General features: G+C 37.9%; 1 protein-coding gene across 1 annotated transcript in view; it reads left to right on the forward strand.

Moving 5' to 3' along the window:
- Positions 1-14,027, forward strand: part of LOC131975889 (CUB and sushi domain-containing protein 3-like) — a 231,777-nt gene that overhangs the window by 31,790 nt on the left and 185,960 nt on the right. The window contains exon 3 of the mRNA XM_059338703.1: positions 3,955-4,067. Within this exon, the coding sequence (XP_059194686.1) occupies positions 3,955-4,067 (113 nt within the window). The remainder of the gene's footprint in view (positions 1-3,954; positions 4,068-14,027) is intronic.

Raw genomic sequence — 14,027 nt, forward strand, 5'->3', positions numbered from 1 at the left:
TGAACAAGCATAAAGACGTCACAGTATTGACTTATTTGACTTTGAGCCTTAAAAGTATGTACTAATTACATGATAAACACTCCAGAATAGGCCTATTCAGTGTAAACATTAATATGAAATAACAATACAAATTTTACTACAATCTCCAATTGGCAACAAATCACACAAAATGAAGTGCAGAAATATAAAGATAACATATCTGTGGCTCGAACGTATTTATAAATCTTACAAGTTGTTGTAATATACATGTGAATTGCACTTTAACAATGTAATAATAGAAAATCTCACTCTCTCATCTCCAGTCAGTTACAAATCACACGAACAAAACTACAGACACATAAAAAAACCTGGTGGCTCCACCACTCAGTCTTGTGATTAACATGTGGATTGTTTATACACTCATGTTCTACACAATACCTGATTCTGTGCAACATCTTTTTTTTCTTAAACCAAAATAGCTCCAGACAACCGACGTACTGCGCCTCTTTGACACTAAAGTTTCATCATTGTAAGGTTCTGCCGAGCCCAAGGCCGTTGTCACAACAGTAGCGCGTCAAGTTGTTGCTTTTTATTCATTTAGCAGACTGCTCTGCTCTTGTTCTTCTTCTCTCTGTTTAATGCTGGATCGCGAACAGCTTTGAGTTACATATCGCCATCTATTGTCCCACTGCTCTGCTCTGGCTTGCATGCCCTGTGACAGGAGTTTATTCGAAGCCTTTGTGTTTATTTTCCAGAATATGAACTTCATTTATAAAACACCAAAGATTCTTCATATCATCCATGTATTTCATACTGTCTCTGGACGGTCAGGAGGAAATATAGAACCATCTCTATCTCTTGTTTTTTTAGGTACTCTCCTTTTTTCTCCTTTTTTTCACCTGCTGTGGAGCAAAATGAAAGGTGCAGTGATGACTCTACTGTCTGCTAACCTGTTGTTCTCACCACCAATATAACCTGCTTGGTTTCATCAATTTTAGGCTAAAAAAACAGGTTGGTATTCGGGTTGAGAGTGAACCATGGTGTTTTGTTAGGATTAAAGAAAAATTCTGCTCAGTCTTACCACAGCTGCAGTGCTCAAAGCTTCCATCATCCAGGGCCCATTTAGCGGCAGGTGAGCGGGGCGGGATCTCTGTGCACTGCAGCAAGAAGGGACACTAGGCATCCTTTGTTCACTATGGTACCTGCAGTACTGTAGAAAAACGTATTAGCTCTCCTAACATCCCTACATCCCTATTTCAAAATGTCAGAATATCAGATTAATTCAAAATGAGTTTTTTCTTAGACAGATGCACATTTTCACGGCCATGGTTTAGGATGTTTCTTGTTTAGGTTTTGTTTTCAGATTTAAATGATCCCTGCATTATTGTGACCCATATGACTTGATATATGACCTGTCTGAATCAGAAATAAGTCGTGGAGTGCAGACTTTTCACCAACTCTGCCAAGACTGTCACCTCCTAATCCTTCTCACTGACAGCCTTAGAAAACATGTCGTCCCCTCATGTACACTAACCCCATGACATCCTCATTCCCTTGATATTTCATGACAAGAGTGCAATCTAAGAAAGGATTTAGCCTGTTGAGACTTTGAGTGTGGGTCTGAGGTTCTGTTTGGCATAGCAACTGTTTTTCTGTGCAATTTTATCTACCTGCTTGCAGTCAGGAGAAAATGTCTTTTCTTTGTTTTAGATATTCTGGTGATTGTAGGAGACTAAAAAAATACTTAGGCTTTAGCTCACCAGGATTAATTCAGAACACCGACAGGTATATTTAGCCATAAACCTGCATGTCTGTGTTCTTTCTGTATCACATGTTGCCATAGCAGCACATACCTTTTCCCATCCTCTTTACATTTTATGCTGCAACATGAAGTATAGAGTTTTCTCAACTTTCTGATTAATAGACAGATTCAATAGACAATTCAATGTTCATTTGGCCAACTTGTTACTGCACTGTACTCGTCTTGGTGGGTGGCATTGACCTTTTTTAGAGCATGCCGTCTGGAACCACTGATTGTTCTGTGTTTTTTTGTTATTCTCAGCCATTAGTTAGCTTCCCCATGGACCCCCCTCCCCAAACTGGGGGTAAGGATGACTCATTTTAAAGACTACACTGTTTTGACATGGAACTGTTACATTGAAAAGTGTTGTTGGAAAGAAACAAGGATTGAGGGCTTGTTAGTTACGTGCCATAGCAACATTTGGGTCAGAGAGAGAGGCCAGGGCTATGCCTTTGTCTTTTCAATGGGACTTTTGTGACAACTTTTGAAGACAGATCAAACTCATGTGTCCAAAGAACACATTTAAATGTAAACTGTTTCTAAAATACGTATCTTATTTATCGAGAAAAGACGTTGAGATATCTGTGAGGAATTTCCTTCATATGTTGATTCACATCTGTAGATATTTGATTATTATAGCATCTAGTAAATTCTGTACGACTTGTGCACTTAACATTTCCTTCTGATATTTAGATTGTGGCAAGCTTGAATATTTCCTAACTGAAAGTCATTGGAACATTAATAACCATAACCATAAAATGTGACAAATAGTTTTGTGCCTCCTCTCTCTCTTGTGCTTGCTGTTTTTGTTTAAGCACTCCACCAAAGACTTTTCTGGCAATGCACAAGCTTGCCTCCACTTTTAATTTAACCATGATAGCATGCAAATTCTGTGCAGTTCTCTTGTGAGTGATTAACCTTCTAACGAGGTCACATTTTCAGTTCTGTTTCTTCCATAAATGTATTCAAAATTGCATCATGTGGCAATTGACTTCTAGCAGTATCTTGGCATGCTGTGCAGTACCTGCGACAAAGGGTAATTATTTACTGCGAGGACCAGCACAGTTCACAGTGCTGTAATTGGAAACACTATTGAAGCTGTAAATACAGCACCCTCTTCTTTGCTGTCACAGGGGGAAGTTCTGTTCTTTCCATACTTGGCCTACCCCAGACTTTATTCACCTGGCTTATGGTCAAGTAGAGGTTCAGTCACACAAACAGCCCCAAAACTACCAATGGAAAATAACAAGAGAAAGCGAGATGGCAACAGAGAAGGAGGCATTTTGTTTTATGCACAACTTCTGTCCATGCTACACAGCCTGGCTTACAGCAGTGGAAGGTCGATAGAACATCAGCAACTGCCGCTGAGGAATGGTCAGCAACACATCTTGTTTACGACGTCGTGAAAGTAAATGGATTTGTTTGGATCTGCACCTAATTTGAAATGCAGTAATGAAGCAGTCTGTTACAATGCAGCTGCCAGCCCTCAAACACCATCCAACAATAGGAGGTTCTCGCTTGGGTTTTGATTGTATAGTACCCAGTATATTATTGGTAGACAAATTGCATCACAATTCTCTGAGCAGCTCTGTTTTATTAGACACAAAATGCTAGAGAGCACAGCGAACTCAACAGTGGTGTGAGGATTGAGGTCTTTGAACAGTCATTATTTTTAGTGATAGTTACTTTGGTGTGCACTTTTTCTGCATCATTGCATTTTAGTGCACACATCTCTCAGCAGAGATGCATTTACGGTTAGGCACTTCACCTGGTGGCCTATCTCATTTAAATATGAAAATGACAGATGTTTAACAAATTCAGGTAGTGTTTTGGTTTCTGCCTCACAACTTTTCAAGAGTATTACCTTTTGGAATCATTACAATTTAGGAGAAAAAGCCTTAATGGTAGTAGATGTTACTCAGCACCCATTGCTGGATGTTGATCACACTTGCACTTGTGTGTGAAAACTAAAATATGTTTACCAATGTACCTTTCTTGACATAGGTTTTGTTGGACTGTCATCATATAGATTTAATTACAACATGTGTGTTTCATTTAATTAGGCTGCCTGTAAAACTGCACAGTGTAATTTTATTATTGGCGTATGAATGTAATTGATATCAATTACCGTAACTCATTCATTCAGTAATGATGTGTCTTTGTCTTATCTGCAGGTTAACAGGATTTACCATCCCTCCACCTGTTACCAGTTCTGGCTCCATTTTTTCACTGAGGCTTACCAGTGACTTTGCAGTAAGCGCTCATGGATTTAAGGTAGCTTATGAAGGTAAGAAAAGCATCATTTTCTGCTCTTTTATTTTTTATTGTTGTTAGAAATGGGCATTTTAATGACAAATTAAAGAAATGTGGAATTTAAGTCACGGACTACGATCAGCACAACTCTCCATAAACAGGGTCTTCATTTCAAAGGAAAAAAACCTTCATCCACGAGAAGTAAACCCCATTTTTTTCTTAAAAGATGTGTGATCACACTTACTTCACCTGATTTCCTGTAGGACTTTCACAGCTGAGTTATGGAAACATTTGGTACCTCAATTAAGCAAATTAATCTTATATTTTCCAAATCAACATCCCTCCCCCCAAAGTCCTGAACCTTTTCTGCAACTCCAGAGGTGCATCTGAAATTGCATGGCAGATGGCGATGGGAATTAGTTGAACTAATGGATGTACCGAGTTATCTATGCTGAAGCAGAGCGAAGTGCAGCGGGGAGCTGTCTAAATATGAACTATCCTTCTGTGACCACCTCGCTCACCCCTATTTTTCCCCTCTGCTTCTCCATGTGATTTCCATCATTCATCCATCTCTAGTCCTATTTATTTCTCCCTTCCGTTTTTATATTTAATGTGTTTTTTTCTTAAGCATTCCTTTCTTTTCCTCCTCATTTCATGAGCTTGCCTCCTCTCCTTACTTTCTCTTTTTCTCGCTTTTCCTTTTACCTCTTGCACATTTGCTTCTTCGGTATGTCAGAACCCCTCTTCCTTCTTTTCCCAATATCCTTTGTCTGTTTCTTTACTTTCTGTCTTATTCCTTTACCTTCTCATGCACAAAAAGGCTGACCCTATCCTCAAGCCTCTCTCCCCCTCCCTCCCATAATGTCCTTTTCCATCCCCCTTTACCCCCTTCTCATCTCCCCACCTGCCCCAGACCTGGCCTGTCCAGGGCCTCTCCCCTCTCCATCTGCCCATTTCTGCTCTGTCTTATGCTCTGTTTTTCTCCCTCTCTTCCTATCTCTCTCTCCCTCTTTCTATCTGTCCACAGTGAGTGGCTTGGTTGAATTAGATCTTGTTCTTTCACCTTCACCTTTACTAATCTTCAACAGAATTTCATGCTGATTTGGATGTTAATCACATTTTACACATGCGACACGCATACTTCCCATTGCTCAATACTAAAGAGCAATATAGACAGTGGAGAATAGTTTCCTTTAAGGTCAATAAGAGATGTTAATTCAGCACTATTTATTTTGTGGCTATTTGTGTGTCATACGGATTAAGGATTGTAGTCTAAGCTGTGTAGTGGTAGTACTAAGACCATAACATGTACATATCTTTTTCATATGGCTATCATTCATCCTTTAATAGCCTGGTGTTACAAGACAGTACACAACCCACAGCATAAATATTTAAACAGCAATCTAAGTAGTATGATATTACTTACTCAAGCCTCTACAGGCGTCTCCCCTGAAATCCTTGATATCAATTATAAAACAGTGTATTCCCAGCATAATGTTTATTGTATGCAATAATAGTGTAATATGTGACTGTAATGCCCTATTTTGGATGTAAAATAAGTAGATTGTTATGGTGCAGCTCAATAAGATATGTCAATTCAATGAGAAAGTTATTTGGTATCATAATTGTGGTCATCACCATCACCATCACCTGAATTGAAAGCCCAGCGGCCTAACTATCGTCATGCATTCACAGTCAGAGACTCTTTTGACTGCCGCATATAAAACACAAATATTCAATGTCCCCATCCGTAATGTATTCATTCGCATTTACTGTCACTATGTATACCTTTCTCCCTTGTTATGCTGATATGGTTAGCTACACATGAATATGTATGTGCTGCTCATTCTTATGACTTAAAGTGTGTGATGCTTGTAGACTCTGAGATATGATTGAATCATGAATGCAATTAAGTGAGTTTGAATGTGCATGCATACAAAGGACACAGTGAAGGACGCGGCCAGATGGAATTTAATTTCTCAACGGCCTGTCAGTCTTTTGTCAAGTATGTTGGAATGCCAACGAGTACCAACTTTTTGTGAATTTCATTGCTGATAAGTGACTACTTTCTTATGCTATCACCTCTCTGTCATTGTGATCCTGCAACCTTAACACTTGAGCATGGCCTGAAAGGGTCAAGCTGCATTTATTTAGTAAGCAGTAGCAGAGATATTTTCTACAAAACAGCTTAACAATAGCCACTGGTGCCTGTAGTTTCCAAGGGACAGAGATAGGATGCAGCTGTGCAGCGTGCATGTCCTGCGCTGGGAGTAATGCTATCTGCTTGTCCTTTGTTGAAGGTTGTGTATTTGCAGTGAAAACATTGCCGTGCCTATCTCAAACCTGCCTTGATGCCATTTCAACCTGCCCTTTATTCGGAAAAGTCTTTGAAAGACAGCTGACCCATAAAACATAATTTCATCTTTTCTCCCCAAATCATTTCATTTGTCCCTCTGTGACCATGCAGATTTTCCACTGAGTTGGAAAAGTCTGTGTGTGCGTGCGTGCATGTAGAAGCATGTGTTGTTTACCAGCTGCTTTGCCCTGTGATCCAACATGGGTTCAGTCAATAACACTTTTCCCCGCCTGCATGAAAATCCAGCTCGGCAGCCAGTGAAGCAGTCAGCTCGGAAGCCAGACAGGCAGTCTACAGGCGGCTCCTGTGGGGAAAGTGTGCTGCTTGTGTGCTCACAAACACTGCCACTCCGTCAAACTTCCATCTTCTTCAAAGGGCTACAGAGTCATTAGATATACAGGCGAAATAAATAGCTCAACCCCAGAGAAATCTCGCACCCAACTACCTCATTTACTAGTTCACATAACTCACTTGTTACTGCTGTGGTGAAGGATAATGCAAGCCACTCTTACTCCCACTCTTTGAGAATGCAAAAATTGTAGGTTTGTCATAATGATAAAATCCCATTACTATGGTCTTTAATTGTGCAATGTTGGTTTACCAGGCCTTCGGATATATTTCATATTCTGTTGCACTCTTGCCCTATTAACATATTTAATGAAGATCCATAATGCTTTTTTATTTTTTATTTTTGGTTTTTAAATGGGTCAGAGAGATTTCTCTGGGTTGAAAACACTCTGCAGCATCATATCACTGTTTGTCCAACACTGTTGTATTCGGTTTTCTCTGGCATCACAAATTATATTTGCTGTCTAATATGATGTTAAGCACATATGCAGCATTTTTAACCAGACCTAATTTTGAAGGTTGGTACTTTTTGAGGTTAGAAACCAACCTGGTCTCACAGAAATCCGTGAAATAGCCACGGATTTCGCTTAACTCCATATCCGTGGAATAGCCACGGAATCGCTCAAATTTCTGTGAAACTGACACGGATTTCGCTACAATGCAAGTTAATGACAGTCATATCCCGTGGCTATTGGTTTGTTCCAAGTCACGTGACTTTCAAGGTCCCAGCGGTCAGAACAAAAAACATGGCGGACAGTTCTCTCATTTTTAGTGAAAAATCAATATTTTGACTTAGTTTCTGCATAAAAATGGATTTTGATCACATTTCTAGCGAGAAATATATGTTTTATTTTCTAAATATTCACTAATCACTTTGTATGTTGGAATAGCCACGGGATAAGACTATGTCATTAACTTGCATTGTAGCGAAATCCGTGTCAGTTTCACGGAAATTTGAGCGATTCCGTGGTTATTCCACGGATTTGGAGTTAAGCGAAATCCGTGGCTATTTCACGGATTTCTGTGAGATCATGTTGTTAGAAACACTAGTTCAGCATTGTTTTAGCATTGCTTGCATACATTTTCATCCCTGAAGTTGAGTCTGTCCAGGTTTTCTTACGGTTTTGCACCAGTAGCAGCCCTTGGTGTTTAGGAGCAGATGTTTTCCCAAGGTTCACTTATATCAACAATTTATTTAAAGTCCTCCAGACAGCAACACTTGTTAGCTCAGGGCTATCTCTGTCTCTTAAACACTTGATTTCTTTAGGGGGCTCTTCAGACCCTCATAAAAGAAGAAATCCTGATTCAGTGTTAAGTGCAGGCTTTTATTTCGAAGCAGATCTTTTTTCACAGATTCACATTCAGATATGCAGCTACTGGAACTGCAATTGAGAAACAGAGTTTTATTTTGCGTACAGTGAAAGGCCTTATCTCAAACCAACTGCTTCAAATGTCTGCAACACATCCTTTGAATTAATTCAAGAGCCATGTCTGTCTGACACATTAGTTATAACTTTCCATACACCAAAGGCCAATGAGTCAGTGCTGGTATAATTACAGCTGGGATGCATCTATTACTTTTTAATTAGTGACCTGGGGTGAGTTTTGCAAACATTTACTTATGCTTGCACTTTTGTTTCTCAGTTAATAGTCTAAAAAACAGCTGTTAGAAAGTAATGGTTATAGCAGTGCATGCCTGACAGTTACTCTACTGTAAGTCAGTTTGAATGTAATGTAACCAGTGAATCTAAGGATCAGATGCAGGACACGATGCACATGACCTGCTGTGCAATTTGCATTGTGCATTGTTGATTTGTTTTTAAGCTCAAGCCTTAAATGCATTATTCTCTTGCATAGAAAATCCATGGAAAATTATTAAAGGGCATTACATTTGTTGGAAAGTGTGGTGTCATCCTGTAAAATAATTTATATGTTATTACATTTTTATTCGGCTGAGTGCAATCTGTCCGAGGTCCCAGCAACATCTGGCAGCTGAAATTAGAACTCTGTTCAGGGTACACGGGGTATGATTTGTACCACTCAACAGACCACAAACTTCTGAGTTTCTGATTTTACTCATAGTCGCATTCAAGTTACAGCAATTTAGTCAAGAAACTTGTGAGCAGCAGCACCTCTCAAGCAAATAATTAATTGTTAATCAAGTATGGAAAGTCAATTCAAGGAATATATGAGGTATTGAAAACTGTGGCAACAATTGTTGTGATCTTAACCACCTCCATGCAAAATTTGCTTCCTGTTTTTATATTGTGACATGGAAGATTTAGATATTAAACATCTAGAGCAGCATATGGATTTAGGTTATTATTTTTCAATGCCTTAAATATTCAATTGGATAATGCAGATGTACGGTACAGGATATGAAGGGCCACTGAATGGTTTTGTATGAAAATGATGTGAGTCATACTATTGCCTTGCAGTCACTAGATTTTAACTCAACTGACTGATGTTATGGAGGTAGTTTACTCCATCAGAAGTGCTTGTCAGATGGTTCAATAGCTTCAGAAACCTCCTCCCCAACATCTTTCAATGTCAGAATTGAGGTGGCTGCGGCTGACAATGTCGAACTCTCTGAAACAACAATGGACAATCACACAAACCTTCACAGAATGAATCGCCAGGTGTGCTGAGGTGAGAGCAGCCATGGTTTTGGTCTTTCTCGCTCTCTTTTCTATTCTTAACACATCTGTTGTCAGCATTGTACGAACATGTCTTCTATAACAGTGTTTCAAACAGCTGTCAACACTTTTGACTATGTGGTTGGACAACATATTATGAGTTATTTTCTAGTATAACCTGGCTCAAAGACGCACTTTGTTAGACAGTGCGGTCCCCCATCTATTATCAAAATCATCACTATATTGCTATTTTTTGATGACCATGAACCACTTAAAATCCAACTGGCATATAAGGCATATAGTATATTTTCTGATATTGACATAGCTTTTAATGACAAGTTCTACATACACTACTGGTCAAAAGTTTTAGAACACACCAACTTTTCCAGAATTTAATTGAAAATTATGCAGTTTAATGTCTCAGTGTACTCTGAAATTACTCATGCTTATTGAGCATGATAGTGTTTTGAAAGTTAAAAAAAAAGATTCAAAATCACATTTTATGTTGGACTAAAGGACTAAAAAAAGACACAAAATGACAAAAAAAGACACCAAAAGATACAAAATTACTAAAAAAAGACACAAAATGACAAAAAAAAGACACAAAATGACTTACAAAAACATGAAAAGAATTCAGAAATGGACAAAATAGCCCAAGACTCCATAGAGTTAAGTTGTTAACCCATTTTTTGTTCCCTGAAAAAGGCCTACTTGTATAATTCTGAAATGTAAATTATTTTTCAGTTTTGGTTAAGCTTACCTTTTTAATTTAGCTCTGGCAGTTCACCACTTACCTTCGTACCCTTTCAAGCTGTTCATTTGACTTGAACTGCTTGAATTTCAATAAAAAAATGGAAAAATTGGGGTGTTCTAAATCTTTTGACCGGTCATTGGGAGTTCTGAACAACATCTGGACTCACACAGCACCAGTCCCCTGACCGGTTGATTTTCTGTCTTGTTTAGATTTTTTAAGGTTAAAATGTTTTCAGCTCAGCAGTTGCAGCTGTCTTTTCTGTTGGTCTCTGCATCAAACTGTAGAGAGTTGTTATTGTGAGGTTTTAGATATTTAGATCGCCTTTGATGTGCTTAGTCACACTTTGTTAAACCCCGCAAATTTGATATTTCAAACAAATACATTTAAATTTCACAGGCTCTGCATAATTCCATGGAGACATACTGTATTTGCTGTTTGTTGTCAGGGATCATGCTGTGCCATGTAACGATGCATTCATTCTTTGCAGCTTTCAGTTAATGTTTTTCCCCATATATTAATATTCATATTCACCATTTTTTGAATGGTCCAGATCTATTTTTACCTTAATAGATTAAAGTGACGACTGTATATGCAATGTGTCAGATATAATTTGTTCAGAGCACAATGGATAATTTATGAGAACCTTCCCAACAGTCAACCCCAGATATGCCACAAAAACAATTTAACTTTCCCAGACTTTTTGTAAATAATAGTTTATGGTTTTCTTATATGAAATAGTTGCCTCTAATTCTTTGGCGACTGGGTTGCTCCTCCTCACGGTCCAAATCCACTGAACTTTGTGAGTTGAAGGACTTGTTGAAAGAGATGTTGCAGCTTGGAATAAAAGAATTGCAGGGATCATACATAAAAAGATAATAAACCCATTATACATATTTTACTCTTCCTCAGACAGATTAATTTACAGGGGCTTTTGTCTAAATATAGCTGCTATTAAAATGTGAGAACATGAATGAGCTCTTCAGCCCCCAGTGTTTCAGCTGACTCTATCAGTGAAATGTTGATAAACCTAAAAAGCTACTAGGGGTTTTGGGAGATATCTAAGCCTATTTATTCATTTATTTATTTGATTTTGTTTTTATTTAATATTTTTTGTGCTTAGAAATCTTGTAGCCTCAAGGAGGGGTGGAATGCTTGCATAATATGGTCACTATATTATGTGTTTGATTAAAAAGAAATCACACATGCTCTGTGGTCTCCTTTCCTCCTGCTTCATTCCCGTCGCAGTCTGTTGGTATTTAATTTTGCTCATAAACATAAACAGCCGGCAGTTGATGCTGAGGATTTATATTGAATTCATTAGAGATCATATGTATGAGGGATGTGTATGTGAGCATCTGCAGTGTAAAGTGGATTAGTAATTGGATTTCAAAAATGATTCCTGGAAATGATTATTAGAAAATGCAGCTTCACCGATGTGTCTGTCAGTTAGATCAACTTCAGGATCAGAGTCTCAAATGCATTCCTCCTCATCTCTTCCTCTCTGTCTATGTTTCTAACATACAAGTGTAAAAGTGACTTTTTGTTCCCCGGCTTGCCAGTTGGAATAATTAGCCACAAGCAGATGGCATATATCAAAAATAATAATTTAACTTGACTGCATGATCAGTCACAAGCTGTACGACTGTAGGAAGTTTTATATTCCCATCAACAAGACAACAACTCTGGATCTGGTCAGACTAATTGGGTTCTATTGATTATTTCCCACAAATTCAGTTATGTAGTGTGTTTTTATCATACCTCTGAGCCAGGTGAGTCTTTTAAAATGCTCTGTTTGTATTTAATAATGAAATTGTAAATTGTTTCCTGAAATTATCTTTTCCTGACAGACAGTTTATATAAAATATTTACCTGTGGGGGCATGATAAAGAATTAGAGTTCACCAATTGTGAAAGCACGTTTTTTTTTTATGGGAGTAGCTCCTAAATAGCCATTTTACTTTGTTTCTCAGTTACTTAATTTGTTGTCATAAGCTTGATACTGGGGAGGTAAACCCATACGTAAGGAATTGAGAAAACTGACATTAATTACTTTATTTGTTTCCAGTCATAATTACGAATTTGTGTGTAATGTAGACACAAGCAGAAAGCAATATTTAAACAATAATATAGACAATAAGAACACCATTTACCAATTTAAACCAATACCAATGTTAAATCTTTAGAAAAAGCCTTTATTTGCTTGATAAATATTTGGTTTTAGAAGCCAAGCCATGTTCTGGTTGACTGCAGGTCCCAACAGTCAAAAAGCACTCCAGATCATTAATCTTCAACTCGAATCACGCAGGTGTGAAAAGTTTAGTAACATGAACTCAGGTCACATCCAATCCTGCCTTCAAGCTGAATAGTCACCAGTTAGAGTAAACATGTAACCACTGAGGCAAAAAGAAGCTGACGGTGTGTTATATTCTGTACTGTGGCTTGAAATCCAATCCCTGTTGATGCATGTTGTGCAGGTTGAAAATGTGCGGGGGAATGTGACAGAGATTAAGTTATGGTGGTCTAATGAGGAGAGAAATGTAGTGGAACATTGTGTTAAACCAAAAGAATACCGGATGGAAGGGCCCTCCAGGCCTGTTTATCGCAACTTACAGTCGATCTTTATCAAAATTCCCTTTCAATACTTTGCAAAGGAACACATTGATCATAAGTACTTTGGGCCTGTCAGTGCATGAGCACAATATGATGGTGCTAGTAATTTCTTGGGAATTGCTTTCTTGTGGAAGATGTATAACTTCAATATGCCATCTTCAAAAACTTTTTTGCCAAGGTTCTCAAAAAGAATATGGATGCCATTTTTTACAAGCAATATTTCTCATTGTTACCATCACATGCAGTTCTTTACCTTAAAGATATATGTTTGAAGCATGACTAATGAAAGAGTAGACATTAAGTTTGAAAAATATCCATGTCATTTTATTAATATAGATCCCTTACTGCGTATTTCAGCAGATTGTTAGTATTTTAGTCAGTGAATAGCGTATGACATTTCTTGACAGTCACTGATACACAGTAAAATGTTTCAAAGTTCGGTAAGCATATGGAAGCCCAGTATTTATGTTAAATGATGTTTCGGCCTATCACTAGGCCTGGCAGTGGGTATCAGATAAGTGCTTTTTAAAAATTGCCCAAACAGTACTGTGTGGTTGTTTGTATATTTTGTTTTTTTTTCACCCTTGAATTTTTGAAAATAATTTGAATTCTTTCCCTACTCTGAAGCAACACCGTCATTCAGGAGCAGACAGGAAATGATTATACTCTGCAGCTGCAGTTTCTTCTTTCATGACTTCTTGTCATCTTCTTTAACTACCTTGCTTTTTCTTTCCGTGTGCTTGTGCTAATGTACTCGTAGCTTCCAGCTATAGATGAATGCTATTTAGCAAACTCTTGTAAATGTAAAGAGATGGGTAAGACATAAGTGTGGTACTTCACCATCCCCTGGGCAATGCATTTTCATCATCTTCCAGGATTATATATATATATATTTTTAGACATAACTAAACATCAGAGTAGCTTTTTAACACTTAAGTTAAGATGACTGCCTATGTCCTATACATTATATGACATAGAAATCTTTTATGTACCCGAAACTATGAACATACAACTAAATGCTTTGCATACAGTAATACAGCAACATGGTCTCACAGGAATCCGTGAAATAGCCACGGATTTGCTTAACTCAAAATCCGTGGAATAGCCACGGAATCACTCACATTTCCGTGAAACTGACACGGATTTTGCTACAATGCAAGGTAATGACAGTCATATCCCGTGGCTATTCCAACATACAAAGTGATTATGTACATTCACTGAGTGAATATTTAGAAAATAAAACATATATTTCTCGCTAGAAATGTGATCAAAATCCATTTTTATGCAGAAA

The sequence above is a fragment of the Centropristis striata genome, chromosome 8 (genome assembly GCF_030273125.1).
Source record: "Centropristis striata isolate RG_2023a ecotype Rhode Island chromosome 8, C.striata_1.0, whole genome shotgun sequence".
Classification (NCBI taxonomy): Eukaryota; Metazoa; Chordata; class Actinopteri; order Perciformes; family Serranidae; genus Centropristis; species Centropristis striata.